General features: G+C 38.8%; 2 protein-coding genes across 2 annotated transcripts; both read left to right on the top strand.

The window, feature by feature from the left end:
* Positions 1–7,031: 7,031 nt before the first annotated feature.
* LOC128514355 (uncharacterized) lies at positions 7,032–12,074 on the top strand. Its single transcript, XM_053488168.1, has 5 exons — positions 7,032–7,073; positions 8,978–9,123; positions 9,723–9,861; positions 9,943–10,050; positions 10,598–12,074. The coding sequence occupies exons 2-5, from the start codon at positions 8,978–8,980 to the stop codon at positions 11,318–11,320; spliced, it is 1,116 nt and encodes a 371-aa protein (XP_053344143.1). The 5' UTR covers positions 7,032–7,073; the 3' UTR covers positions 11,321–12,074.
* A 7,674-nt stretch (positions 12,075–19,748) lies between these two features.
* On the top strand, positions 19,749–25,753 carry LOC128513827 (serine/threonine-protein kinase PkaB-like). Its single transcript, XM_053487377.1, has 5 exons — positions 19,749–19,890; positions 22,139–22,142; positions 23,921–24,059; positions 24,141–24,248; positions 24,998–25,753. The coding sequence occupies exons 1-5, from the start codon at positions 19,749–19,751 to the stop codon at positions 25,703–25,705; spliced, it is 1,101 nt and encodes a 366-aa protein (XP_053343352.1). The 3' UTR covers positions 25,706–25,753.
* The last annotated feature ends 1,386 nt before the right edge of the window (positions 25,754–27,139 follow it).

Raw genomic sequence — 27,139 nt, 5'->3', positions numbered from 1 at the left:
GATTGTTTTTTAAACTGCATAATTGTGTCTATAATATCAATGAAGTTACATTGATCCTATCCTGATTAAGAGAAAATGCTAACACTACAAACAAGCGCATGGTGAAAGCATGGTGTGAGAAGCAAGAATTTTATCATTGTGTGTGTTGAACATCATCACCACCAATACAGATGTCTGTTACGCACATGCAAGTGCACACACACACGCACTCCAGCCGACGCTTGCATTTACCGGCACACTTTCTTTCTCTTACATGTACATGTTTTAAACATTTAAATTTATACGCTTTCTTTTTAAAAAGCGTTAAAATACATAACTTACATAACTCTACACCCAAACCCATAACCAGTTGCATAATGTGTAATGCGTCATTTAATTTACTGTTGCACAAAAAGTGATTAATAGTAAGCATGACTTACAAACCTTTTTAAGTAAACTTGAGATTAACAAACACGTCCATTATGTAATAAACTGCCGCAATAAAATGAACACAACAGAAAACCAACACATGTGTTAGCTAATCGATGATAGCAAGACACAATAAGCAGTATAAGAAGTCCTGGCCATGAAAACTGCAGCTGAAGTTTAGCACTAGTAGCCACTCGGTGTGAACACTATTGTCATCACTGGAAGTCCAAATCTTTCCTTTTTGTTTTTTTTCGTCTGTATTCAGCTCGGGTGTTGGTGTTGACTAGGTTAGACTAATTTTCAATGCTGCTCTAGTACTTTAGTTTAAAAAGTTTAATTACAATAATAATAATAATAATAATCTCCATCCTCCATAACTGTAATTTCTAATGCTGCTAAGCCTAAATATCCCAATTTCGATATAGCCTTTGTTACAATTTAAAGTTAACTTAGAGAATAATTTGCTACTATCACATGGAAAGCAATTCTACGTAAATAGTTTAAGGCATGCCCTCTGCTTTTTGCAGTCAGTTTGGCGATGATGATCCTTTTTCCCCTCACTCCTGCTAATGGTGATATTCAATTCGATTCAATTTTATTTGTAACAATTGTCATTGTCGCTAAGCAGCTTTACACAATCAAAAGATTTATTTAAGTTTGTATGGAATGTGAGTGTGTATGAATCAAAATGGTCAGATAGTCCTTGATGAGCAAGCCGAGGGTGAAAACTCCCTGAGATGGTAATAGGAAGAAACCTTGAGAGGAACCAGACTCAGCAGGGAACCCATCCTCATCTGGGTGAAACAGAGAGCAGGAATTGATCTGCGTTTATACTGTGTGTTAGGAGGCAGGCAGTTCAGTATAACAGTTGATGTTAATTGATGTTTAAATGGAGTCCAGATAGTTATGATGTCAGAACAATGGCTAAGTTGAAGGGTGTCTGGTTCCACCTGCCAGCTCACAGCTTGTCAACCGTATGACAGCCTCATCTGATTTGTCAGACCTTTGTTTTTCCCACCAAGAGAAGCCAATTTTAAGTCAAGCTGACTCCACCTAAACCCCAATAAATCCATAAACGGCCAATTTAATTTATTCAACTGGGACTGGTTGGTTAAATAATGTAGGTATTTACCTAAATAACTACAAGATTCAAGATTCAAATAACTTTATTAATCCCAGAGGGAAATTGCTTAAAAAATTGCTTAGCTAAGCTAGCTAGCTTAGATTTAGCTTAGCTAAAATGCTACGGTGGCTAACGAGAGCTTACGCATATGTCAATATTACTTGCCATTTAATTAAACTCCATCATCCATATCATGCACATTGTCTTGTGATGATTTCTTGTGGTTAACCTACAGCTATTCCACTTCGTTGGTTAGCTAAAGTTATGCGTAACAGACAGCTAGCAGTTTGACACCTGCATTGCAGCTAACACTCAAATCAGCCACGCCCATATTTGTTTGGCTCAATATCATTTTATTTGGTAAGTTACATAAAAATTCACCTATTACAGTTTTCTTTTTTTTTTTTTTTTTTTTTTTGCTGTTGTTGTTTGTTGTTGTTGTTGTTTTTAAGGCTACAAACATGGACTTTGGTTGTAAAATTGTACATTTTACTTTGGAGGTCTATGATGATTGGCGAGACCCCTCAGACGAAGGCGGTCTGATTTGACTTCAGATACGACTTATATACGACTGAGATACCATATTTTACCACAATCGCATTACACAACGTTTAGGAGGGCCCTGTTTACTCACTGTAAAACACAGATTGCAGACATCAGTAGCACAGAGTAGTTTATAACCCAAACAAAACTGTTAAACAATGTGTAATTATTAAAGTGATAAGTACAGTCTGAAAGGAGGAACCCAAGTCTGGAACCCCAACCCATTGACGACTCAGTCCTACAGCGGGGAAAATAAGTTAGTCAGCTACCAGTTGTGCAAGTTCTCCCACTTAAAAAGATGAGAGAGGCCTGTAATTTTTGATCATAGGTATACCTCAACTATGAGAGACTAAATAAGACGCATACTGATTGATCCAAATACACACAAAATGTGACAGGCTGCAGGCTGGGGTTTGTTTTGAAAACATGAACAATACCGCCATCTACTGGTTATAGTGAAACTAACAACAGTCGTCTACAGTCTCTCACTGAAGTCTTTTTAATATTAATATTTTATCAAAAGTGAAAATGTACATAAGGATCAAAATTTACATTTCTCATTTTGTTTCACATTGTTTCTAAGTATATCATTCTTTTTTTTATCTATTAACAAAGACATTAGACACCATCGTACATGGAAGCGACAAAATTTTGTTAATTTGTGCATAAATCAAGAGTTAATAAAAGCCTTAAATGTAACATAGGCCTACATGTATTTGTAAATTTTAAACAATTGGGAAAAAGGTTTAGTTTGTTGTGAGATTCAGATACAAACTACTACTACTACTACTAATAATAATAATAATAATAATAATAATAATAATAATAATTATTATTATTATTTTTATTATTAATAATAATAATAATATTATTGTTATTATTATTATTATTATTATTAATAATAATAATAATAATAATAATAATAATAATAATAACACAATGTAACAAAATTTTGACTTTTTCTTGTCTTTGGTCTGAAAGTTATCCACAGAAAAGTTTTTTAAAAAACAACACCTACATGGTTCTGCTTAAACTTTGCTTTTGTAACCTGAACAGCATTTTTTTAAAACTCTTTAAAACTGTTTTAAAATGCCAGCTGCTGCTAAAGTGTAATTTTGTAAGTTTTTAGGAGTTTTCAGTATTTTCTTCCAGAATATCTCTAAGATGTATGAAAACATTTAAAAGCTTTTTAGAATTTTCTAGAATTTCCATTCATCATCTATTTCCAGAACATAGATTTTCTAGAACATTTATAGCAGTATAAATACAAAATATGTTGCCTAAAAATATATATATAATTATATAATAATATATATATAATTTTTTCTCTGTTGGTATAATATAATATAATATAATATAATATAATATAATATAATATAATATAATATAATATAATATAATATAATTATAATAATCCTTCAAGAGACCAAGCTGATCTTTCTTTGGAGGATTAGACAATCAGCTTTTGATGTTGTGAATAAAGCAATGGGAACTAACTCATCGTCTATACCGCTTTATCCTGTATTCAGGGTCGCAAGGACCTCGAGCGTATCCCAAGAGAATTAGGACACAAGGCAGGATGCACCCTGGACAGGATGCCAATCCATCGCGGGGCACACACGCATACACACACCTACACACTCATTCACACACTATGGGGAATGTCAATTAGCCTAATCTGTAGGTCTTTGGACTGTGGGAGGAAACCAGAATACCCGGAGGAAACCACCAAGCACGGGGAGAACATGGAAACTCCATGCACACAGAGACGACAATCAAGCCTGGCTGGGAAGTTGCCAGGTGACAGTGCTAACCACTAGACCAAAGACTCCACAAACAGGAATATAGAAAACCTGAATAAGCGCTTTTATTAACAAAGAATGATAACTGTTTGGGATGAGAGGTGGGTAAGAGAGTGAACCGGAAAGTCTTAGCTGATATGATGCTGGAGCTGGTGGACGGAGGATCAGGAACAGTGGAACAGGTAGACAGGACACGGAGCCTGGAGAGACGAGGAGACGCAGGGACGAGGAGACACGGAGACGTGGAAGCACGGAGTGGGAAGATCGCTTGACACAGGTAACCCATTGAGTCCGTATCCGTAGTGGAGACCAGACGTTAAGTGAAGGGAAGTGAGGTCTATTTGTACAGTATGTGTTGGTGATGATGTTCAGGTGTGTGTGATAAGAACTCGGGAGATTGGGAGCTTTGATTGGGTGCGGAGCCTGGCGTGTCCGTGACACATGCCGCCAGGAGTGGAACTATTAGAATATTTGAAAATAAATATGTTTTTGTATTATAAAGTTGGTCTTGTCATGAATTTATGTAAGCCAGAAAATTCACACATGCCAGTTTTCATATAAATACTTTGTGAATTTTAAAAATATTTTAACAAAAGATTAGTCTTGATAACAAAAACAAAGTACACTCAGGATTATTAGGAACACCTGTTCAATTTCTCATTAATGTAATTATCTAATTAACCAATCACATGCCAGTTGTTTCAGTGCATTTAGGGGTGTGGTCCTGGTCAAGACAATCTCCTGAACTCCAAACTGAATGTCAGAATGGGAAAGCGTGGCATGGTTGTTGGTGCCAGACGGGCCGGTCTGAGTATTTCACAATCTGCTCAGTTACTGGGATTTTCACGCACAAACATTTCTAGGGTTTATAAAGAATGATGTGAAAAGGGAAAAACATTCAGTATGCGGCAGTCCTGTGGGCGAAAATGCCTTGTTGATGCTAGAGGTCAGAGGAGAATGGGCCGACTGATTCAAGCTGATAGAAGAGCAACTTTGACTGAAATAACTACTCGTTACAACCGAGGTATGCAGCAAAGCATTTGTGAAGCCACAACACGCACAACCTTGAGGCGGATGGGCTACAACAGCAGAAGACCCCACCGGGTACCACTCATCTCCACTACAAATAGGAAAAAGAGGCTTCAATTTGCACAAGTTCACCAAAATTGGACAGTTGAAGACTGGAAAAATCTGATGAGTCTCGATTTCTGGTGAGACGTTCAAATGGTAGAGTCAGAATTTGGCATAAACAGAATGAGAACATGGATCCATCATGCCTTGTTACCACTGTGCAGGCTGGTGGTGGTGGTGTAATGGTGTGAGAGATGTTTTCTTGGCACACTTTAGGCCCCTTAGTGCCAATTGGGCCACGGGCTACCTGAGCATTGTTTCTGACCATGTCCATCCCTTTATGACCACCATGTACCCATCCTCTGATGGCTACTTCCAGCAGGATAATGCACCATGTCACAAAGCTCGAATCATTTCAAATTGGTTTCTTGAACATGACAATGAGTTTACTGTACTAAAATGTCCCCCACAGTCACCAGATCTCAACCCAATAGAGCATCTTTGGGATGTGGTGGAACAGGAGCTTCGTGCCCTGGATGTGCATCCCACAAATCTCCATCAACTGCAAGATGCTATCCCATCAATATGGGCCAACATTTCTAAAGAGTGCTTTCAGCACCTTGTTGAATCAATGCCACGTAGAATTAAGGCAGTTCTGAAGGCGAAAGGGGGTCAAACACCGTATGGTGTAGCATGGTGTTCCTAATAATCCTTTAGGTGAGTGTATAACCATTTTTCAACCTTGTAAGCTAATAGGAAAAAACAATTACAATTTAGGGACAAACATGGTGTTACATTATGATGATGATGATGATGATAATAATAATAATAATAATAATAATAATAATAATAATAATAAACCTAACACTGTCGCCTTGCTCCTCCAGGGTCTGGGTTCGATTCCCGGCCAGGCTCGATTCCCTTGGGAATCTCCTGCTCCTGGGATAGACTCCAGGTCCCCGTGACCCTGAATACAGGCTAAAGCGGTATAGAAGATGAGTAAGTGAGTAAATAATAAACCTACTGTAATTATGCATTCACTAGCAAAATAATTCTCTCCCCTGCAGTAACGGAGTACATTTACTCGAGTACAGTACTTAAGTACAATTTTGAGGGATCTGTAAAATGATACTTTACTCAAGTATCATTTTTGGGGAGTACTCATGACTTTACTCAAGTACATTTGAGAGGCAAATATTGTACTCTTTACTCCGCTACATTTCCATTCATAAGCGTGAGTACCCGTTACTTACCAAAAAAAAAAAAGTCAACTCCATGGTCAGATAATAATTTAGATAAGAGACGCAACCATGGATGAAACAATGGATGAAGACGCAGCAGGTCCATCCCGGGAATGTGCCAACCCGTGGCCCCACCTCGCCAAATTATTTTCATTTTCTGAACAAGTTAATGATAGTTTTCGCTTCAAGTGTTTGCTGTGTTTACCAAAACAGAACTTACATTTCTAAGCTAGATTCTAGCTTAGAAATGTGCACTTAATGATTGGCTAGCTGCGATCATGCAGGTTTTTACATTCTCGGTTACATTTGGGTAGTCGAATCCACATACACATGCCAATTTGCAGCTGTAGCTAGCCACTCAGATGTACTCCATGTAAGCACGGTGGCAGTAGTAATGCAATATTTAGAAAATGTACTCTTGTACCCTGATGCTTTTAAAAACAAGTACTTTAGTACTTTTACTTAAGTAGAAATCTGATTGTAGAACTTTTACTTGTCCTTGAGTAAAATTTAGCAAGGGGTATCTGTACTTTTACTCAAGTAATGAACCTGTGTACTCTGTCCGCCTCTGGTCCCCTGTCTACATGACTGAATTTATAACTTTGATTCTTAATTTGTCAATGGAGACAATTGTTTAACACTGATTTATTAGCTAAGTTAAATTTGTTGTCGAAATTCTTTAAAGTTGTTTAAAATTCTTTCAGCTTTTTCTTAACAAAAAAGTATTAAAACCTGATTTGTCACCCTTGGCCTGTAAAAAGGTGTGTATTTTCACTTTGGGGAATGAGGATGTGGCAAGACACACATAACACACCTAAACAGCCAAAAAGCTTTCAATCTACAGTGGATTCTTCATAAAGCAACAACGTCTGAAACAACGGTGCGGTATGTACATGGATTCTTAATAAACAACTCTGATAAAACTCTTATTAAATAGCCTGTTTTTTAATAGTTTAAAAGATAACTGCTTATTAGACCTAGCACTGAACTCTAAAATTTAATATTTTCAATTTCTGTTTAAAGTTTAAACATATAGACTGACTGACTGACTACATATTTTGGATGCCTTCAGCACTGTTTTACTGACGTATATATATATATCAGTAAAACAGTGCTGAAGGCATCCAAAATATGCAATAATCTTCTTTGAACATCTTATGTTGAGATGTGTTTTCGATTTATGCTCTGTGAAGCTTCATACTGGCTCTACTCTGAGGTGCTGTTTGTTAATTAGTGATTTCTGCAGTTGTAACTTTTTCTGAGGTTCGTCTTGCTTTCCTCTTCTTTATAAGAGCCAGTTTCATCATGGTGCTTGATGCGTTTTACAAATGCACTTGACAAGACTGTTCTTGCAAGAACTATTCCAAAATAGCTAACCTTCATGCCTTAACAACTGACTGTTACTTAATTACCTAGGGCCATGTGTGTTATTTTACAGTTTTCTCCAGTCTTCTTTTAGAATTTAGAAAAGAAACCACTAAACAAAATAACAGTGAATTAGAAGGTGTGTCCAAACTTTTGACTGGTTTTGTATGTTTCTTTCGAAGCTTGTAACCACCATGGTTAGAAATCAAAGCCAATTAGGGAATTAATAAGAACATTTGAAGACAAACAGTTTCAGGTGATTAATGGCAAAAATTAATCAGTTCATCTGCTGGTTGGATTAAATTCAACTGTTTTGTCATTTTGCAAAGTTAAGGTTCAAAGCCATTTAAATGCCTTTATCATCTAACCAGAAGTGCATGAACGGCCTATTTACAATAAATAGCAAATGTAGTAAAATAAGGCTATATACAGTAGGTGAAGTAAATATTAAAAATAGGATATACTGTGGAACTTTGGATTATGAGCTCGTATTCCAAAACACTAGTAAACCAAATTTTATTTTCCCATAAGAAATAATGGAAACTCAAATTATTCATTCCACAGCCCCAAAAAATAAATGCATAAAAATAATTAGGACAAAATATGTTTCTTTTTGTGCAGGCAGGTGCTGTGTATGTGTGAATCTAAAGTAAGCTCTCCTCTCCCCCTTCTCGTCTTACACAGTTACCCTTTCTCCACTCTTTTCGCACACACAACGAAAACGCTGTTGTGTTGAAAAAATAAACAAGAAATTTCTCTAATGACACTCGATTGAGCGACACACTAATGGAATCACTGCTGTAAAGTAAAAATAAATCAAATTAACCTGCACTTTGCCTTTAAAGAGATTTGCGACAGAGCAGTGTTTCTGTGTAGAGCAGAGAGAAAGTGTGTGTGTGTCTGTGAAGGCAAAAGTAGGAGGGGTCTGTGTGTGTGTGTAGTAAAATATGTTTTACGAGCACACATGTGGTCACAGTGTTATACTGTAGTAAACAGTACATGCGTGCACGGGTGTTGATTATACCAGTAAGAGACGTGCACTAAGACCCAGCGGGGGAGACGATTACCCACACTTCCGCAGCACAAGAGAGAGAAAAAACATTGGCTCAGTTGTGATCACGTGACGCTCTGTGTCAAAACAAGAAGCGCATGCGTGATACATGATAATCGGTACTCAGAAACCAGGACTTGTTCTTTTTCCAAGTCTTTATTTATTAAAAAATTATTACATTTATTAAACATAAATGTCTTGCTCGTCTTGTGGAACACTCGCAAACCACGTTACTCGTAATCCGAGGTTTCACTGTATATGGTAAAAATAATGGAAGAAATTGTCACCACTACTCTCCATGTGAATCATGGTAAACACTATAATATAATAAGTCTATAATTCTTTCATAAATCTGTTTGAACTTGTTTTAAAGATGGAGCCGTCTTTAAAAACCTTGGCAGAGGGCTGCTTCGGGAAAGTTTATAAGCAAAAGTTTGAAGATAAGTGGGCTGCGATGAAGAAAGTGCCTGTGCATGTCATCAGTTTGAAAGAACTTGAGAGAGAGTGCCAAGTTTATAAGTGAGTACACAGGGAATTTGTTGCTTATAATAAAAAAATACTATAAAAATAAAAAATGCAGCTAATGAATGATAATGGAGAGCTTTTTTTTACTTACTATTCCTTTGTTAAGTATGCAAGACATTTAAAAAAATCTGAGAAATTCTCATAATTATTACTTACTAACTTGTAATTATGACTTTCTTTTGTGAGCTATCGTAACTTAATCCTAAATCCTAAATATTCTCCATGTAATGTACTGAGGTGAGGCATTAGGCAAGTACAGAAGCAGACAGGGTGGACAGGTTTATGTTTATGAGTGGAGTTTAAAAAAAAGCAATATATATATATTTTATTATTCATATTTTATTTATTTATATATACTGTGTATATATATCCACACACACAGTCCTGAGGTAAGTGTCTACATAAGTCTCACAAAACACAGGTCAAAATCACAAAAAGCAGAAGAACAAATCCAAGTCATTCCGATTGTATTATGTGAATTAATGTGCTTCCATGATTAAGCACTGATGAAATAAAAGCTTCTTTAATTACAACCCCCAGTACTTGGTAAGATTCTCCTGTCAAAATCACTTATTCTTACTTTTAATCTGCAGAAAGGCACAACACAACAACGTGGTGAAGCTTCTCGGGAAGCCATGGCTGGAAGATGGAAAGTGGCACATTCCTCTGGAGTTCGTCTTCGGAGAGGATCTCGAGACGGCCATATTTAAAGTGCAGAAATCTAAAATACAGGTATGTGTTGAGACAGAAATGAGATTATAGAAAGTGAACAATGTAAAGTACGGTTAAACTGCTATGGATTTTATTCTACAGCTGACTCCATCAGTGAAGGCCACCATCATCACTGGTATGTGTGAAGGCTTGACCTTTCTGCACAGCAAAGACATCGTCCACCAGGATCTCAAACCAGACAACATCATGGTGAGTGCTCACGTAGGCTTTGAGAAATTCAACAAACCAACTGAATCTCACAATAGCAATCCTGTAAGGATCAATAATAATATTAGAAGGGTAATAAGGTTTTATTCCTCCTTATTTATTCCATCTTCTTCCTCACCCCTTGTATGACAATACTTCTCTGGATGGCTCCACAACTCCCTTTTTTTGTTTCTCTGGATTTCACCAAAACCTGTTAAATAGTTTATGGTCTTTGATGTACGTGATACAGCACATTTGGCACAGAACTTGAATACCTCCCTATTTTTATGAATAAAAAAGAACATTCAGACACCATGATGTGCACATGTGTGTGTTTGTGTCTCTTCAGGGTTGACAAGAGTGTCGGAGATGACCAGTAATCGTTTTGAAGATTTAAAACTCTATATCATCTTGCATGGAGAAATTATATGAGAGTGGTGTTATTAAAGCAGTATAGATTATGAAAGAGTGAATGAGATTGACTTAGTGTTAATAAGGTATTGTTTTTTCCTATAACAATATATCCTCTTGTTTCTTTTCTTTCAATCAGATTGAGCATGAATCTCATCGTGCTGTGATCATTGACATGGGTCTGGCAAAATTTTTTAAGAATGGTTTAAGCTCTGCTGCCAACATGGGCAACGAGGCCTACTCTGCTCCTGAGGTCTTTCAAGGAAGAGCTCGAAATTTGCGTTCAGACGTGTGGGCCATGGGCAAAATCATCGCCGAACTATGTCATAGGGTCAGGCTCCCGACCTACGCTCTAAATCCTGACAAGATTAAAGAGACTATGAAAGATAATCCATACACCAGTGTCGTGTCCCGGATGGTGCTGACCAACCCAGCAGAGAGAGCCATTATGTCTAAGGTGATTGGTGAGATCCGGCAAATTGAGGCAAAACAGGAGGCAAAACAGGAGGCACCTCAAGGAGCAGCAACAGGAAGACCAAATCCAGGGTTGGGTGTACAATTGGCTGCCCAAGGAAAAGAAGGCGTTGCTGTCGGGGCGAGGAGGATTTGGGAACCTCCGGGCCCTTTATTACCAGAAGCAAGACACCAGGAAACAACAGCTTTAGACATCCACAATCGCCTATTTCAACGACATGAAGATCTTTTTGCTGGAAATGCGTTGGCCAATAGGTTTGCACCAATGCACCTTGGTGCTCCATCACCAGATAGAATGGTAGTTAATCGTCACGAGGCAGAGTTTAAACACGTAGTCATGAGAAATGGCAAGGTTGTTCACTATGAGCATACGAAAATGAAAAAGTAAAACGTAAAAGAGTTGATTCAACATCTTTTCCAATATGATGAGGATGGTTTAGAATAGAAAAGTCCAGATGGTGGATGTAAACTAAGATAACCAATGAAAATGAACTCAGATTGTTTGATCATGGTTGCTCCGTACTATATGCTGTTACTAAATAAATAACACATTTTCGCTTTCGTTTTTTTTTTTTTCCCAGTTTCAAAATTATTCCTGTACATAAGAGATGCTTATGTGGTAAATGTCTTTTTTTATGTATGTTAATGTTTATTATAAATAATATATTCTGTACTTTAGCAAACAGGCCTAGTGTTTGTTAGGTTTTTATCCGAATGGTCACAATAATAATGGTTAAGTAGAACTTTGTTTAAATAAAGTGATAAACAAATCTGGCAGATGTTTAGCTCTATTGTCATTACTAATAGTCATTATACTGTAGTCGATCCTGCACAATAATTGAACAGTAGTCTATTTAATTTATGATGTAATGTATTAATCCTGTGCACAACGCTGTTCTGAATATTTGGAAGTATATAATTTTCTTTAACAGCAGCTTTAATAGTAGTTCAACTGCAAATATTAATGAGCTTTGATTTTTTTGTTAACATAAAAAATTGCATATTATTGAAGAGGTTGGTAAAGGAATGACTGTTATAGCTTCCTAAATGTAAGTGAGAACAGAAACTAACTTGCTTTATAGATCATTTACAATCTGTAACTATTAATGAATAAAAAAGCATGATGTGTTAATCAATAAAAATCAAAGAAAGGTTTTGTCTGTACTCACTCTTTTAATAATATACATTTGTGTTTCATATGTTAATCAGAAACCAGTCTCAGAAAATGTTAATAATGTTATAATTAATGTTATGAAAGTTATTTAATAATCTACTTTAAAAAAAATCTACTAATGTTCTACTTGCTCAATGTAAACAAACACCTAAACAAAATGGATATTATTTAAAAATCTAAACTGAAATTTTTACTGGGAGTAGTTCATATTCCAATTATAATAACAGCGCTGAAGGGGTATACAGTAAGTGAATGTTAACACGCTAGAGTCGTTTTAAGACTCCTAAACTCCTAAAATCTGTATACAATCTATTTTTTCCATTTCTTATCTGTGATTTACTCTCCGATTACAGATATATATATACACACACACAACGCTAAGTTGTACTTCTTACGAGCTACACCAAATACACTCCCTATATATGTATAAATGCCTAGTATTATTACTAGTTAATTATTGTGGAAAGCACAAATTTTTTTTCTTTGTGCTAGATGCCAAAAATTACAAATTTATTATTGTGGTCCATTAAGAATAAATAATTGAGAAATGTAACGACTGACAGAGACTCACAAAGACGGCTCCTGTCCGTTTTCTTAAAAAAGGCTCCAAGAAAAAGTTTAGCTCATAATCCTACACAATGTTTCCAAAGTTAACTGACCACATTCCTTAACTCTTCAAAGACTAAAACCTGAAACAAATCTAAACCCTTGATGTTCCGCAAAATGTTGTCATGTAAAAAAAAAACATCAGACAAAGAACAGTCTGATAAATGTTACATACAGTACTAACTGTGTACTAACACACATATGTATGCACAATAGATGATACGTTAGGTCATTGCTGCATATGCACACAAAGCACTAAACTATACTCTGGAACGTTGTGATGGAATCATCTCACTGATAATATTTAATATCACATGTGTAGACTTTTTAATAAATATTTTATTTATTCAAACTAAGAAAGTGAATGTTCATTTAAAAATTTTGCCCAAGTGTGATATTCATAAAATGGCTGTGATACGAAACATCTGATATTCCAATCTATTCTTATGAATAATGTTCGAGTCAAACCGGGACTAATTGTGCAGAATAAGAGAACACAATTCTGACAGTAAAAACTCCCTTTATTTCTCTATTTAATCCCCTGTTACACTGATACACTTATCCCAGTGTTTCACTAGTGCTTGGACACCATCAAGGTAGAAAGTGATTTGACTTGAGATGGTCATAAATTTCTTTTTATGAATTCACCAGAAACGCTTTGATATGACCTTCAGTGCTTTGTTTACTCTCTCTCTCTCTTTTTCTCACACACACATACACACACATACACACCATAATGTTAACCAACCACTGAATATGGGTTATGGAATGTGGTTGGTTAACACTATGGTGTGTGGGTGTGGGTGTGAGTGGGGGAGGGGGGGGGGCATATCAGGGTGAAGAACATCAAAGCATATCAAAACAAAAACAGACAAAGCCTTTGATCGCCAGTGGAATGTTTCTAATCATACATTTACACTATATGGTTTACAATATTTTTCTCATTAATTATTTAGTTAATTGTGTCTGAATTAAATCGTTATGAATTTGATTGTATTATTACAGTATTACAGAGATTAAACTATAAACCAAAAAAAGGCACCATATGGCCGAAAGTAATGTTCATTATGTGTGTGTGTGTGTGTGTGTGTGTGTGTGTGTGTGTGTGTGTGTGTGTGTGTGTGTGTGTTTCACAATAATTCCACAAAGTTGGAAACACACAGTTAGAATAGAGCACAGTATAGAATGCCTTGGTATGCTCTAGCCCTCTTCTACTTTCGTCTTCACAGACACACACACATTCTTTCTCTCTGCTCTTCACAGAAACACTGCTCTGTTGCAATTTTTTTTTAAAGGCAAAGTGCAGGGTAATTTGTTTTTTATTTTTATTTTACAGTGAATTCGTTGGTGCGTCTCTCAATCGAGTGTTATTAGAGAGATTTCTTGTTTATATTTCTGAGAAAAAGTGTTTGCGTTGTGCGTGTGTGTGTAAAAAAAGTGGAGGAAGGGTAACTGTAAAACGAGAAGGGGGAAAGGGGAACTTACTTTAGATTCACACACACACACACACACACACATACACATATACACAGCGGCCAAACAGAAACACTTATCTGTCTGGATTTATTCTTTATTTTTGTTTAAAGGTAAAGTTAATTTTTTTTTTACATTGGATTTTGTGTTGATTTTTATGTTTATTTATGTTTATTTTAATTTATTAAAAAAAATTTAATTTATTAATTATGTATTTTTTTGGGGAGGGGCTGTGAAATGAATAGTTTGAGTTTCCATTATTTCCGAAAAAAATCCCAGAAAATTTGATTTGGTTTACAAGTGTTTTGGAATATGAGCCCACTTTCAGAACGAATTATGCTCGTAATCCAAGGTTCCACTGTAGTGTATAATTTATTGTATCTTATGATTTATGTTTCTTGAAACGGTTGATTATTGATCTGGCATCTGTCATATGTTATATGTCACCAGCAAAGCAGGTTAGATTAAATTACTAAAACAGTCTTCGTGTTAAAATGAAACCATCCCCAGTCACCAAACGCATCCCAAGCAGACCACACGGGCCTAGAAGTGGGGCACCAGGATGAGTAAGACAGGTTAAGAGGTCAGAAAGGGTCTGGACCACTGGGTTATGGTTAAGACCGGCATGTGAGGAAAGGAGAGGAGAGGAGAGGAGAAAAAGAACAATGACAGAACCTGAAACATATATTATGTCCATCAGGGGGTTAATATTCATTTACACTTTTTTTTTCTTTTGTTTTGTCCAGCCACATAAACTAGTGTTTTAAGAAGAAAACACTTAAAAGGCAGTTAAAAAGTACCAAAATAACTAAACTGAGCTGAGCTGAACTAAGCTTAATTTTCCTTCAACAAATTCATGTCTGAATAAAATTGCTTTTTTAAATAAATAGGCCATTTATTTTGACTAAGTGTTCCACCTCTATGTCAGATTTTTCCACCATAAAAATGTAACTGACAGAATATTAGGATTACCCCTGGTCTTTAAGTGTTTTTTAAATTTTGTTTGTAGGAGCGTGAGTGCATGGAATGCCGCTCGTAGGAGTGCAAGTGTGTGAATGTCGCTCGTAGGAACGTGAGTGCATGGTATGCCAATCGTAGGAGCGCGAGTGTGTGTGTGAGGTGCTCAAAGGAGCGTGAGTGTGTGTGTGAGGTGCTCAAAGGAGTGTGTGGTGTGTGTAAGAAGCTTGTGTGTGTATTGCATCTAAAAGAGCTGGTGTGTATTATGTTTGACAGAGCCTGTGTTTAGTGATTCAGTTTCTTTGTGTGTTTTTGTTTCTTGCTCATGTTTTGGTTCATTTTGATATTATAAAAAACTTTTTTGTTAACTCAACACGCCTATGCCTGCCCTTCTTAAGCCCACGGCGTTAACAACAGCCAATAACACCCGAATCGTGACAACTGCAGGATTGTGTCTATAATGTCAGTGAAGTTCAATTTGGCCCTATCTTGATTAAAAGAAAAGGCTAACACTACAAACAAGTGCATGGTGAAGTATGGGGTGGAGGAAATGTTCGAGAAACAAGATCCCTTTGTACCTTTTAATGTTATCATTATGTGTGTTGAACATCATACACCACCACTTTCACAGCCAACCAGATAAACTTTTAGTGTGGCCAGTGTGATTTTACCCAAAGTCGTGTCATACAGATGTCTGTTACGCAAATGCGCATACACATACACACACTCCAGTGCATTTACCAACACATTGTCTCTCTCACACACATTTCTATCATTTTATTTTCATAAGCATAAAGCAAATTTTATAGTTTTTGTTAGGTAATTTATAAGCAAGTACATACTTATTAATGTATTGTCTAATGTGTTATTGCTAAATCTTATGTACTGTGCTCGTGGTATAATGGCTCCGTAGCTCTCGGCCTGTTTTCAGTCTCTGTGTAGCAACTAGAATCAACACACCAAGTATAAACTACTACTGTATATTCTAATACTAATGTCTGTTTGTGTTAAACACAAATAAACTATAGTAGTGCTTTTTTGTAACCTTTTGCAAATTAAATCTGTTGAACTCATGAATAAAATCTGCCTTATAATAACTGATGTAACGTATTTCAAAAACATGTTATAGTGTAGAAAATGCAATTAGCATTTGTAAATTATCCTAAACACCTCTAGTGTACTGGTAACACATTTGCAATACTGTAGTATAGAAGGTTGTGTGTACTGTATGATATAATAAAGTATATTTGTATTAACCACAAAGTGTACTTTTTTAGTATTTGTAATTGTCGGGAAGTATAACAGTATGCTACTGCTGCAACAGGAATATACTCATAGTATATTAATCATGTATTTGTAACACAATAAAAAAGCTGTAATGTACTTATAATATATTGTGGCATTTTTCACCACTTAGCAGGCACTTGGAGAGACGGGTGAGCTTCCTTGCTGCCCAATGCAATGGCTGGGAGTAGTTTATTAACGGTATTCGCACAAAATCACTATAATGGCACATTAAACCTCCTTAAACACACCTCAAACACACACACTCACCCCTGGCCGAAGCCACTAACCCAAACACCTTTTCCCAACAGGGTGAACACAAAACAATCCCTCCCGCAAAGCATGATGGTAGCCAATCAAAACCCCGCCCACACCACACTGTCCCCACCCGAGTAACTGTCCCCGGTCATCATGGCGAACTCAGTCCAGGAGGCGTGCTGGTGGTTGGCGCTGGCGTTGTGAGGAAGGAGGGGTGCAACAGTCCTCCTGAGGCGGCCCGGCCTCCACAGAGTTCGATGTCTCGCTGGCGTTGGGCTGATAGGGAGCGAGACGGTCCCGGTGGAGCACGACCACTCGCGACCGCCCCGTCAACCGCACCCAGTAGACTACATCGGAGAGCTGGGCCAGTACCGTGCAGGGCCCCACCCAGTGAGACATAAGCTTAGATGAAAGCCCCCTTTTTCTTCCGGGGGGAATACACCCAAACCTGCTCCCCAATAGCAAAGTCTCGTCCCCGGCTGTGGGTGTCATACACGCGGCGCTGCTTAACACCAGCGTCCGCCAAGTGTCTACGCGCCAACTCGTGGACACGGAACAGTTTGTCTTTGAGCGAACAAAAATAATCCAACCCCGGCTTCGTAGGTAAATCCACTTGTGGAGGGGGACCGAACACAAGGTCCACGGGCGTGCGCAATTCGCAACCGAACATTAACGCCACTGGCGTCAGCTGTGAGGACTCCTGCACTGCTGTGCGATAAGCCCACAGCACGAGGGGCAAATGTTCGTCCCAATCCTTCTGCCGGGCGCTGGTAAGCACGACGAGCTGGGTGGTGAGTGTCCGGTTGAAACGCTCCACAAGGCCGTCACTCTGAGGGGCGTGGTGCGGGTCTTTTTCACCCCGAGGCGCTCGCACACTGCAGCAAACACCTCCGCCTTGAAGTTACGCCCCTGATCACTGTGCAACTGCTCCGGGGCACCAAAACGGCTAAACACCTCATCCACCAGCACTCGAGCCGCGGTGGAAGCTCTCTGGTCAGGAACAGCAAACGCCTCCGGCCACTTGGTGAAGTAGTCCATGGCCACCAGCACATACCGGTTCCCGCGATCGGAGATGGGAAACGGCCGGAGAATGTCCACGCCCATACGCTCCATAGGTGTGTCCGCCCGGCCAGTAGAAACGAGCGCGCAGCCGCCGCAAAGTTTTCACCCGCGTGCCCATGGACCATCCCTAACACATGTGCCCGCAAAGTCCGCGGCACCAGCAGCTGAGAATACTCGCCAGCGCCGCACGGCCGTTCCCAGTGGCGATAGAGTAGGCCCCCCCGCAACGATAGTCTGTCAAACTGTGAATGGAGAGCTTTTACCTCTAGGCCCAGGTGGGCGACCGCGGTATACTCCGGTCTCCGGCCCGCTTTAACCCAACCTAGTACCTGCTGCAGCGCCGGATCCTTCTCCTGCTCGGCGATTAGCTGTTTACAGTCCAGCTGGGGCACAGGTGCAACGACTATAGGCGATGGTTTAGGCACCGCAGTAACTCGGCTGCACGCCGGCTCGGACGGTTGGTTACCGACGGGGGCTCCGGAGGACTGCGCAGGGAGAATCTTCTGACACACGGGGTTCGGAGAGTGCTCGACGTCGCAATCACCCGCGCGTGCTTCCACCCTCTCGCAGTACCGACAACACTCGTTGCTGCACGGCCGGCGGGATAAAGCATCGGCGTTAGCATGCAGGACCCAGTCCCAGCGAAACGGCTGGTTCTTTCTCGTGAGCCCGTGCAGCGGGCTGGCGATCGTGGCAAAATCGTGGCCCCGAGCCACGGGAGATCGCTCGGCTCTTCCGCCGTGGTGTTCAGCCATGATGGGCTCGGCGCGCTCGGCCTCGCGCAGCACCTCAGAGAGGAAAGCCGGTGCCGCTAACTGGATGTGCTCGCGAAGCCGCAACGGCTGGATTCCCCGAAGGAACGCGCGACGAGCTAGCTCTTCCTGCTGGGCGTGCTCAAATTCCGGGTAGCCCTGACGCGCGAGAGATCTCAAGTCCATAGCAAACGCCCCCAGTGGGGGCTTGGATTTTAATATACAAATATATGGCTTCGGCACGATAGAGGACCTACAAAAGATCTAAGTAGGCCGCCGAATGGCAGAGCAACGATGGAAAAAAGAGGATCTTCCGGACGGAGCCAGCGCGGACAAAGGAGCGGCGAGATGAATCACAGCTCGGTGGGTGGGGGGGGGGGGTTATGGCGCTAAAAGGAAGCCGCCTCCCACAACCGTTCTTGTTCCCCCAACTAGTGGATTTAACTTCAGGTCGGAACATTTGGGAAGCCGTGCTGGGATTTATGTTAACTGTGTGCTGGACGGTGTCCTACTACGGGCGCTCGTGGACACCGGCTCCACTGTTTCACTGCTGCGCTGTGGATTACTGGGGCAAAGAGAGCGCGTTGACTGCCTGATCCCGCCTTCAACATTCGCACCGTTACTGGGAGCTACATGAAGGTACAGGCGTGTCGCACGATCAGAATAAAAATAGATCCGATAATGATCATCCGTCCGAGCCGCCGTGCAGTCAAGTTACTGCATCACCTAGAGCGTCACCCGTAGTTGCTTTGCCTGTGTCACAGTTGGACTGTGATCAGCTCATTGTCGAGCAGGAGAAGAATCCGGTCCTGCATAAGGTGTTAGATTGGGTTAAAGCGGGCGTGAGACCGGATTACACCGCGGTCGCTTATCTGGGGCGAGAGGTAAAAGCTTTTCGCTCCCAGTTTACTCACCTAGGGTTGCGCGAAGGGTTACTCTACCGCCGCTGGGAACGGCCGCGCGGCGGGGGCCGAATTTTTTCAGCTGCTGGTGCCAAGGTCTTTGCGAACATGTGTACTGAATTTGGTGCATGGACATTCTGGTTCGGGACACTTCGGGGTGAATAAAACTTTGCGGCGGTTGTGTGCTCATTTCTACTGGCCGGACTGTCATACCAACAGTAAACTCTTTGTCCACCGATGCGACCTCTGCACGGCAAAGAAGCGCCACCCAGCGTTCGCGGGCACCGCTGCAGGACTTTCGGGTGGGGGCACCTATAAAACGTATGGGCGTGGACACACACTAGCAAAATGTCGAACTCTGCGGAGGCCGGACCGCCTCGGGACAATGTTGCACTCCTCCCTCCCCCACAAAAGGACCCCGGCGTTCATAGTGCCAGCGCTGACCGCCTTCACGCCTCCAAGACTGAGAGAGTCATGGTGACCGGGGACGGTCAGAGCTCGGGTGGGGGCAGTGTGGCGTGGGTGGGGCGGCGGCTGTCAACCGTCATGCCTTGTGGGGGTTCTCTATGTATTCACCCTGTTGAGGAAGGTTGTTTGGGCTGGGGGCTTCGGCCATGTTTGTGTGTGGGGTGTGTGTGACCTGTTGAATGTGCTCCGGTTTATGTTAAGGCTAAATTGGATGTGGTTCTCGTGTGAATGTGCTGCTTATGCTATCTCGTGTGGTTCTCGTGTGAATGTGCTGTGTTAAATAAAGTACTCCCAGCCATTGCATTGGGCAGCAATTAAGGTCACTTGTCTCTCCACATCCCTTCCGGATGAATAAATATTATGTCGTTGATTGATAAAATCTGGATTAAGGATATTTTTTTTTTCATCTGTTTTATTTATTTAATTTTTATTTTTTCAGTTTCCCCTCTGATGGATTGCCACCTTATTGTGGTCAGGGGGTTTGCGTTCCCCAGTGACCTTAAGATCTATACTTCAAATGGGACACCCAAGTCGGACAGGTCTGAATGTACTGGAGAGGCCTGACAAAGTGCATTCCACTTCTCCAGGCTTTGGACGCAGCTAACAACACAATTCAGCAAGGACAATACTGTTACTATAAGCACATGATGTGTACACATGATGCCCCCTTCACATTTCTCACTGAACACCCCCCCCCCTTTTAGTCTGCAGTAGGCAATTCCTACTTAATTACTATGTAATTTCTGTTTCATAGATGTTTTCATGAACAGAACTTAATGTGTTCATAAATTATGATAATGACTTGCCAACGTTGTCTGTTAGAGTTATTTATTAAAACGTTTCTTTGGCCACTGTGTGGCACTGTGACACAGTATAACGATAGCACTGGTGTAAGAGCCAGGTGTGTGTGTTGGTAATTAGGAAACACACAGTTTCTGACTGCACAACAGAGTAGCGTGTGGGGGGACAGTTTTTAATGCAGTGTCATCGATTATGGATTTGGTAGCATTGCTGAAATCTCTCAACAAGTAGATTCCAGACAATTGTTACTGGAGTACAAATTCCAGGTGTTACATTGTAACAAATACGGATCACATGTTTTTTACAGCTCAGAAATGTCTAATTTAAAGATTTATGTTGTGATAATAATGGTTTATTCCCATCTCTTTTACAGCTCAGAACTCACTCGCATTGTCTATGCAACTTTATCCTCTATTTTTTTTTTTTTTTTTTTGGGGGGGGGGGGGGGGGGTAGGGCCGTACCTGGAGGAAACCCACCAAGAACGGGGAGAACATACAGTGTAAACTCCATGCACACAGTGACAGGAATCGAGCATGGCCGGGAATCGAACCCAGATCCTGGAGGTGGCAGGCGACAGTGCTAACCACTACGTTACCATGATTGCTACACAATTGCTGTCGTTGTTGGACTATTTTTTTAATTATAAAGCATCATTTTATCACACTAGCTGGGAGCTAAATGTGATAGAAGTTACATTGCTAAACATTCAGATTTTACTGTTAAGAAACTATTACGAATAGCCTACTTTTATACTGATTGATGAATACAAACCTAAATCAAATGATCAAAACCCATTAAAAGTTATCCAAGACTTGGACATCAGCATGGTCTCATGTATTTTTTAATAAAGACAGCAAAAACAATGTTTAAATTCCTAACATCAAATATATACAAGTGTCAGGGTGGACATTTTTAAGCGTTTTGGGTAGACAATCTAAGCATATAATTTTATAGAAGGACTTTTATTACATCTTTACACAAAAATTATTTTATCACACACATGTTAAAAATGTTTATGTCCTCTGTCCTGCATTATGGTTTTTAAGTGCACACTGCACCGGGGTGTTAAATATGTTCATTTATTTTGTAATGGGTTTGGCACGGGGGGGGGGGGGGGGGTAAGTAATTTTACTTACGGAAGGAAAGGGTTAAAGAAGGGAGGAAAATATACAAAAAATTTGCTGTAAATTCTACAGTTATGCCAAGTTTTGTAAAATACGGTTTGATTCTGTAGCATTTATACAATATTTTCCTGTTTAAATTATGAAAAAAAAATGTACAGTGAATATTTGCTACTATAAACCCTAATTCAGTGTAAAAAAATGTCTGTGTCTCAGTCAGTTAGAGGCGATTACTGTACAGTATGTACAGTATAGCTGGTCGTCAGTGTTCTGGAAATGTGTAATTTTCCTTCACAATAAAATTAGCCTATAAAAATATTTTATAATTTGTCACCCTTGACCTGTAGGAAGGTGTGTTCTATTTTCAGTTTGGGGAATGTGGATGTGGCAAGACACGAATGCACTTATATACATATCCAGTAAATAACCAAAAGGCTTTTAGTCTGCATTATCTTCTTCCTAAAGCAACAACATCTGAGCTAAAGGTGCGGTATGTACAGGAACTCTTTCTTAACAACTCTGATAAAACTCTCAATAAGATTGTTTTTTTTTAAGTTAAACATAAATACTTATTAAACCAGCCTTATAAGTTTAGAAATATATACTGACTATTTTTTTTATTACAGATACAATAAAATAAATCTTTCAAAAGATTGCACACATCTTCTAATTCCATAGACTTTCTTCATTTTTATTTCTTCCTATTTGGTAAAACAATGATGAATAATCTCCTTTAATCTGAGTTACTGTTTGCTAATTGGTGATTTCTGAGGCTGGTGACTCTAAATAAACTTCTCCTCTGCAGCAGAGGTACGTTTTGGTCTTGCTTTCTGGGAAGGTCTTCATGAGATCCAGTTTCATTATGGTGCTTGATGGGTTTTGCAAATGCACTTGACAATACTGTTCTTGCAAGAACTATTCCAGAACAGCTGACTTTCCTATCTTAAAAACTGACTGTTATTTAATTACCAAATTTCATATGCGTTATTACATAGTTTTGAAATCTCCAGAATGTAAAAAAATAAATCATTAAATAAAGATACTGAATAAAAAGGTGTGTCCAAACTTTTGACTTTTTCTTTTTTTTTTTTCGAAGCTTGGAACTGCCATGGTTCGAAATCAAAGTCAATCAAGAAATGAATAATTTGAGTTTACACATCTAATACAACATTATTGTATACAGAATTCATTTTGGACAAAAACATTTTTTCAAAGCTCTTACACTTTTTTCAAACTCTGATGTTTTTTTCTTCTGTTTAAAACATTTGTGTACATTGAATATTCTATTTTTAGTAGTAGATTTAAACACATTATTGAGATATACAGTTAAAAATAGCTAAAAAAAAAAAAAAAAAGCTAAAAATAATAGAAAAATTGTCTCCACTTCTTATTTGCAAAGATGGAAAAACTCCTGTTAAACACTATATTACAATGAGTTTATCACTTTCTTCAGATGGATCCATCTACAAAAACTTTAGCAGAGGGCTGCTTCGGGAAAGTATATAGGCAAAAGTTTGGAGATAAATGGGCTGCGATGAAGAAGGTGCCCGTTCAAGTTATCAGTGAGAAAGAGCTTGAGAGAGAGTGCCGAGTTTATAAGTGAGTACAATTATGATCCCTTACACAGATGATTTATGTCTTACAAAAACAGCTAAAGAAGCTTGGGGTTTAATTTGGTTTATTTTTCTCATTTTTTACTTTTTTATTTCCATTATTAGCTATGGAAGTTCATGCATTTACAAAAGAAAAAAATCAGAGAAGTCATTATACTCATAATTGTACCTTACTATTATGAGTTATGTCCTAAATATAATTTCTAATTATATTATACATTCTGCATATCATACATGGAGGAGAGGCAGTAGGCAAATGCAGATGGGTGTTTATTCGAATGGAGTGCAGAAAAAAAGCATGGGGTACACACACACACACACACACACATATGTATACAGTAGTTAAATGTCTACATAAGTCTCACACTGTGATTGTTTTTTTTTTTCCTTTTTTTTAAATTAATGTGCTTCCATAATTAGGCAAACATATTAAATAAAAGCTTTTTTCGTTCATAAACCCCAGTACTTGGTACATTTTTCCTGTCTAAATCACTTATTCTAACTTTTAACCGGCAGTAACGCAAGACACAACAACGTGGTGAAGCTTCTCGGGAAGCCATGGCTGAAAGATGGAAAGTGGCACATTCCTCTGGAGTTCATCTTTGGAGAAGATCTCGAAACGGCCATATTTAACGTACAGGAATCTAAAATACAGGTATGTGTTGAGACAGAAATGAGATTATAGAAAGTGAACAATGTAAAGTACGGTTAAACTGCTATGGATTTTATTCTACAGCTGACTCCATCAGTGAAGGCCACCATCATCACTGGTATGTGTGAAGGCTTGACCTTTCTGCACAGCAAAGACATCGTCCACCAGGATCTCAAACCAGACAACATCATGGTGAGTGCTCACGTAGGCTTTGAGAAATTCAACAAACCAACTGAATCACAATAGAGACAAAAGTCTCACAAAAGCAATCATTTGTGCATGAATAAGAACATGAGAAGGATGATTAATGTTTAGGTGTCTTATACTAATAATAATGTTAGGTTTTTATATAGTATCTTATATTTCTGCTGTACAAAGTATTCATAATTCTAGATTTTTTCTACAATTTTGTCATGTTGCAATCAACAAAAAGTAGCACATCATTATGAATAACAGGAATTTTTTTTTACAAATAAAAAACTTAAAAATGTGGCTTTTTCTGTATTTTATTTCTGCATTTTAGAACGGCTGTATCAATACTGAGATTAAATTACACTCAAGTGGACTCTATTTACTAATTAGGTGACTTCTGAAGGCAGTTCACAAAAAATTATTGTTTTCAAAATGTTTTGCAAATACAAATTTGAAAAGTGTGGCATGCATTTGTATTCAGTCTCCTTTACAATGATACCTCTAATTAAAATCCAATGACTGCCTTCAGAAGTCACCTAATTAGTTCCACAATTATGTGCAACTTTGAGTTGGTCTATCACATAAAATCCAAATCAAATACATTTACATTTATATTTGTGGTTTTAACATGGTTTATACAAAATGTGGAAAAGCTCAAGTAGTATTTTGAAAAGCACTATTGTATCAACCCTCTCTGATGACCAAATTAGACTAAACATTTGATCTTTTGTTTCTTTTCTTTCAATCAGATTGAGCATGGATCTCATCGTGCTGTGATCATTGACATGGGTCTGGCAAAATTCTTTAAAAATGGCTTAAGCTCTGCTGCCAACATGGGTAACCCGGCCTACTCTGCTCCTGAGGTCTTTCAAGGGAGCGCTCGAGATTTGCGTTCAGACGTGTGGGCCATGGGCAAAATCATCGCCGAACTATGTCATAGGGTCAGGCTCCCGACCTACGCTCTAAATCCTGACAAGATTAAAGAGACTATGAAAGATAATCCATACACCAGTGTCGTGTCCCGGATGGTGCTGACCAACCCAGCAGAGAGAGCCATTATGTCTAAGGTGATTGGTGAGATCCGGCAAATTGAGGCAAAACAGGAGGCACCTCAAGGGGCAGGAGCAGGAAGACCAAACCCAGGGTTGGGTGTACAATTGGGTGGCCAAGGAAAAGAAGGTGTTGATGTTGGGGCGAGGAGGTTTTGGGATCCACTGAGCCCTTTATCACCAGAAGCAAGACACCAGGAAACAGCTTTAGACATCCACAATCGCCTATTTCAACGACATGAAGATCTTTTTGCTGGAAATGCGTTGGCCAATAGGTTTGCACCAATGCACCTTGGTGCTCCATCACCAGGTAGAATGGTGGTGAATCGTCACGAGGCAGAGTTTAAACATGTAGTCATGAGAAATGGCAAGGTTGTTCACTATGAGCATACGAAAATGAAAAAGTAAAACCTAGAAAAATTGATTCAACATCTTTTTCAGTGTGATGAGTATGGTTCAGAAGAAAGTCCAGGTGGTGGATGTAAAGTGATGACAATAATCAATGAAAATAAAATGAAAGGGATTTTGTGATTATGTTTGTATCATACTATACGTTGTGACTAAATAAATATAAAAAATTCGCTTCTGTAATTGTTTTCCAGTTTCAAAACTATTCATATACAAAAAGGAATATAATGTGGTGTGCTTACTGTATGTGGTGAAGGTCATATGCTGAATATTTTGTCTGTGTTTATGTTCTTCTTCGCAATGGCCTACTGCATGTCATTGTTCTTCATTCTAATGGCCACAAAAAAATGACACTAGATATATGAAGTGTTTAAAAAATCTGGCAGAAGTTCAGCTCTACTGTTATTACTAATCATTATAGTTCATCCAGCACAATAATATAACTATTCTATTTAATCTCGGAAGAAATTTTTAATCCTCTTCACTACAGTGTATATCATTCATTAGCTGCATTCTAGTAGTTCAGCTGCAAATATTAAATGCACTGAGTTTTTTTTTCTTGTTAACATAAAGTTTAATTGATTGATAAAGGGTGATAAAGGAATGATTGTTTATATCTTAATGATTGTTTATACTTTAATGTAATTGTGAACCGAAATTAACTTGCTTTACAGATAATTTACAAGCTGTAACTATTAATGAATGAAAAATCATGTGTTAAAATTCAATAATGTAGACACTTGCAAATTGCTGTGTTCATAAGAGAAATACAACATTTCCAGATGTGCTTGTATCCTATATGGTGTTAAAAAAGACAAAAGGATATAAATCTCAAACAATTTTTTTTTCAATTGAAGGAACACCTTTGCATAATAAAGCGGTTGCCTTTCTTGTGCTTGAAATCAAAGTGGTCACTTAAATATGGTGTGATGCTACCTGGCCGTAAACTATATGTGAAAAGTAACTCCCTTCCCCTGCTAAATCATGTATGAACTGTAATTTTGGAAAGCTAAGTTAAAATTCATTTGCTACACCCAGAACCTGTTAATAACAAATGAGAAACAAAGTAACAGACATATATCATATCTGGAAAGGGTTACAGTGGTGAACGTTTCCAGGAGTGTCTGGCCTACCAAAATTACTCCAAGCACCAGGATGACTCATGCAGGAGTTTATAAAAGGACTCAGAACAACATCTAAAGAACTATAGGCATCACTTGCCCAAGTTTAGGTCAGTGTTCATCATTTAACAAAACTAAAGTTACTAGACAAAAATGGCCTCCATAAAAAAGTTCCAAGACTTTCCCCAGACCTTTGAGCAAATATTAGGGTGCGCCTCCAGTTACATCTGACAAAAAATAAAAGGATTCCATAAAAAGAACATCATACCAATAGTTAAACATGGTGATGGTTGTATGATGGTCTGCAACTGCT

The sequence above is a fragment of the Clarias gariepinus genome, chromosome 26, assembly GCF_024256425.1.
Source record: "Clarias gariepinus isolate MV-2021 ecotype Netherlands chromosome 26, CGAR_prim_01v2, whole genome shotgun sequence".
Taxonomy (NCBI): Eukaryota; Metazoa; Chordata; class Actinopteri; order Siluriformes; family Clariidae; genus Clarias; species Clarias gariepinus.
Note: the sequence above shows the minus strand (reverse complement) of the source record. Positions and strands in the feature narration are given on the sequence as shown.

What these genes read in the sequence shown, in the direction of transcription:
- LOC128514355 (XM_053488168.1), top strand. Translation starts at nt 8,978, where the DNA reads ATGGAGCCGTCTTTAAAAACCTTGGCAGAGGGCTGCTTCGGGAAAGTT. An exon ending in TGCAGAAATCTAAAATACAG is followed by an intron (nt 9,862 to 9,942) that starts GTATGTGTTGAG and finishes TTTATTCTACAG; the next exon opens with CTGACTCCATCAGTGAAGGC. An exon ending in TCAAACCAGACAACATCATG is followed by an intron (nt 10,051 to 10,597) that starts GTGAGTGCTCAC and finishes TCTTTCAATCAG; the next exon opens with ATTGAGCATGAATCTCATCG.
- LOC128513827 (XM_053487377.1), top strand. Translation starts at nt 19,749, where the DNA reads ATGTCGAACTCTGCGGAGGCCGGACCGCCTCGGGACAATGTTGCACTC. An exon ending in TACAGGAATCTAAAATACAG is followed by an intron (nt 24,060 to 24,140) that starts GTATGTGTTGAG and finishes TTTATTCTACAG; the next exon opens with CTGACTCCATCAGTGAAGGC. An exon ending in TCAAACCAGACAACATCATG is followed by an intron (nt 24,249 to 24,997) that starts GTGAGTGCTCAC and finishes TCTTTCAATCAG; the next exon opens with ATTGAGCATGGATCTCATCG.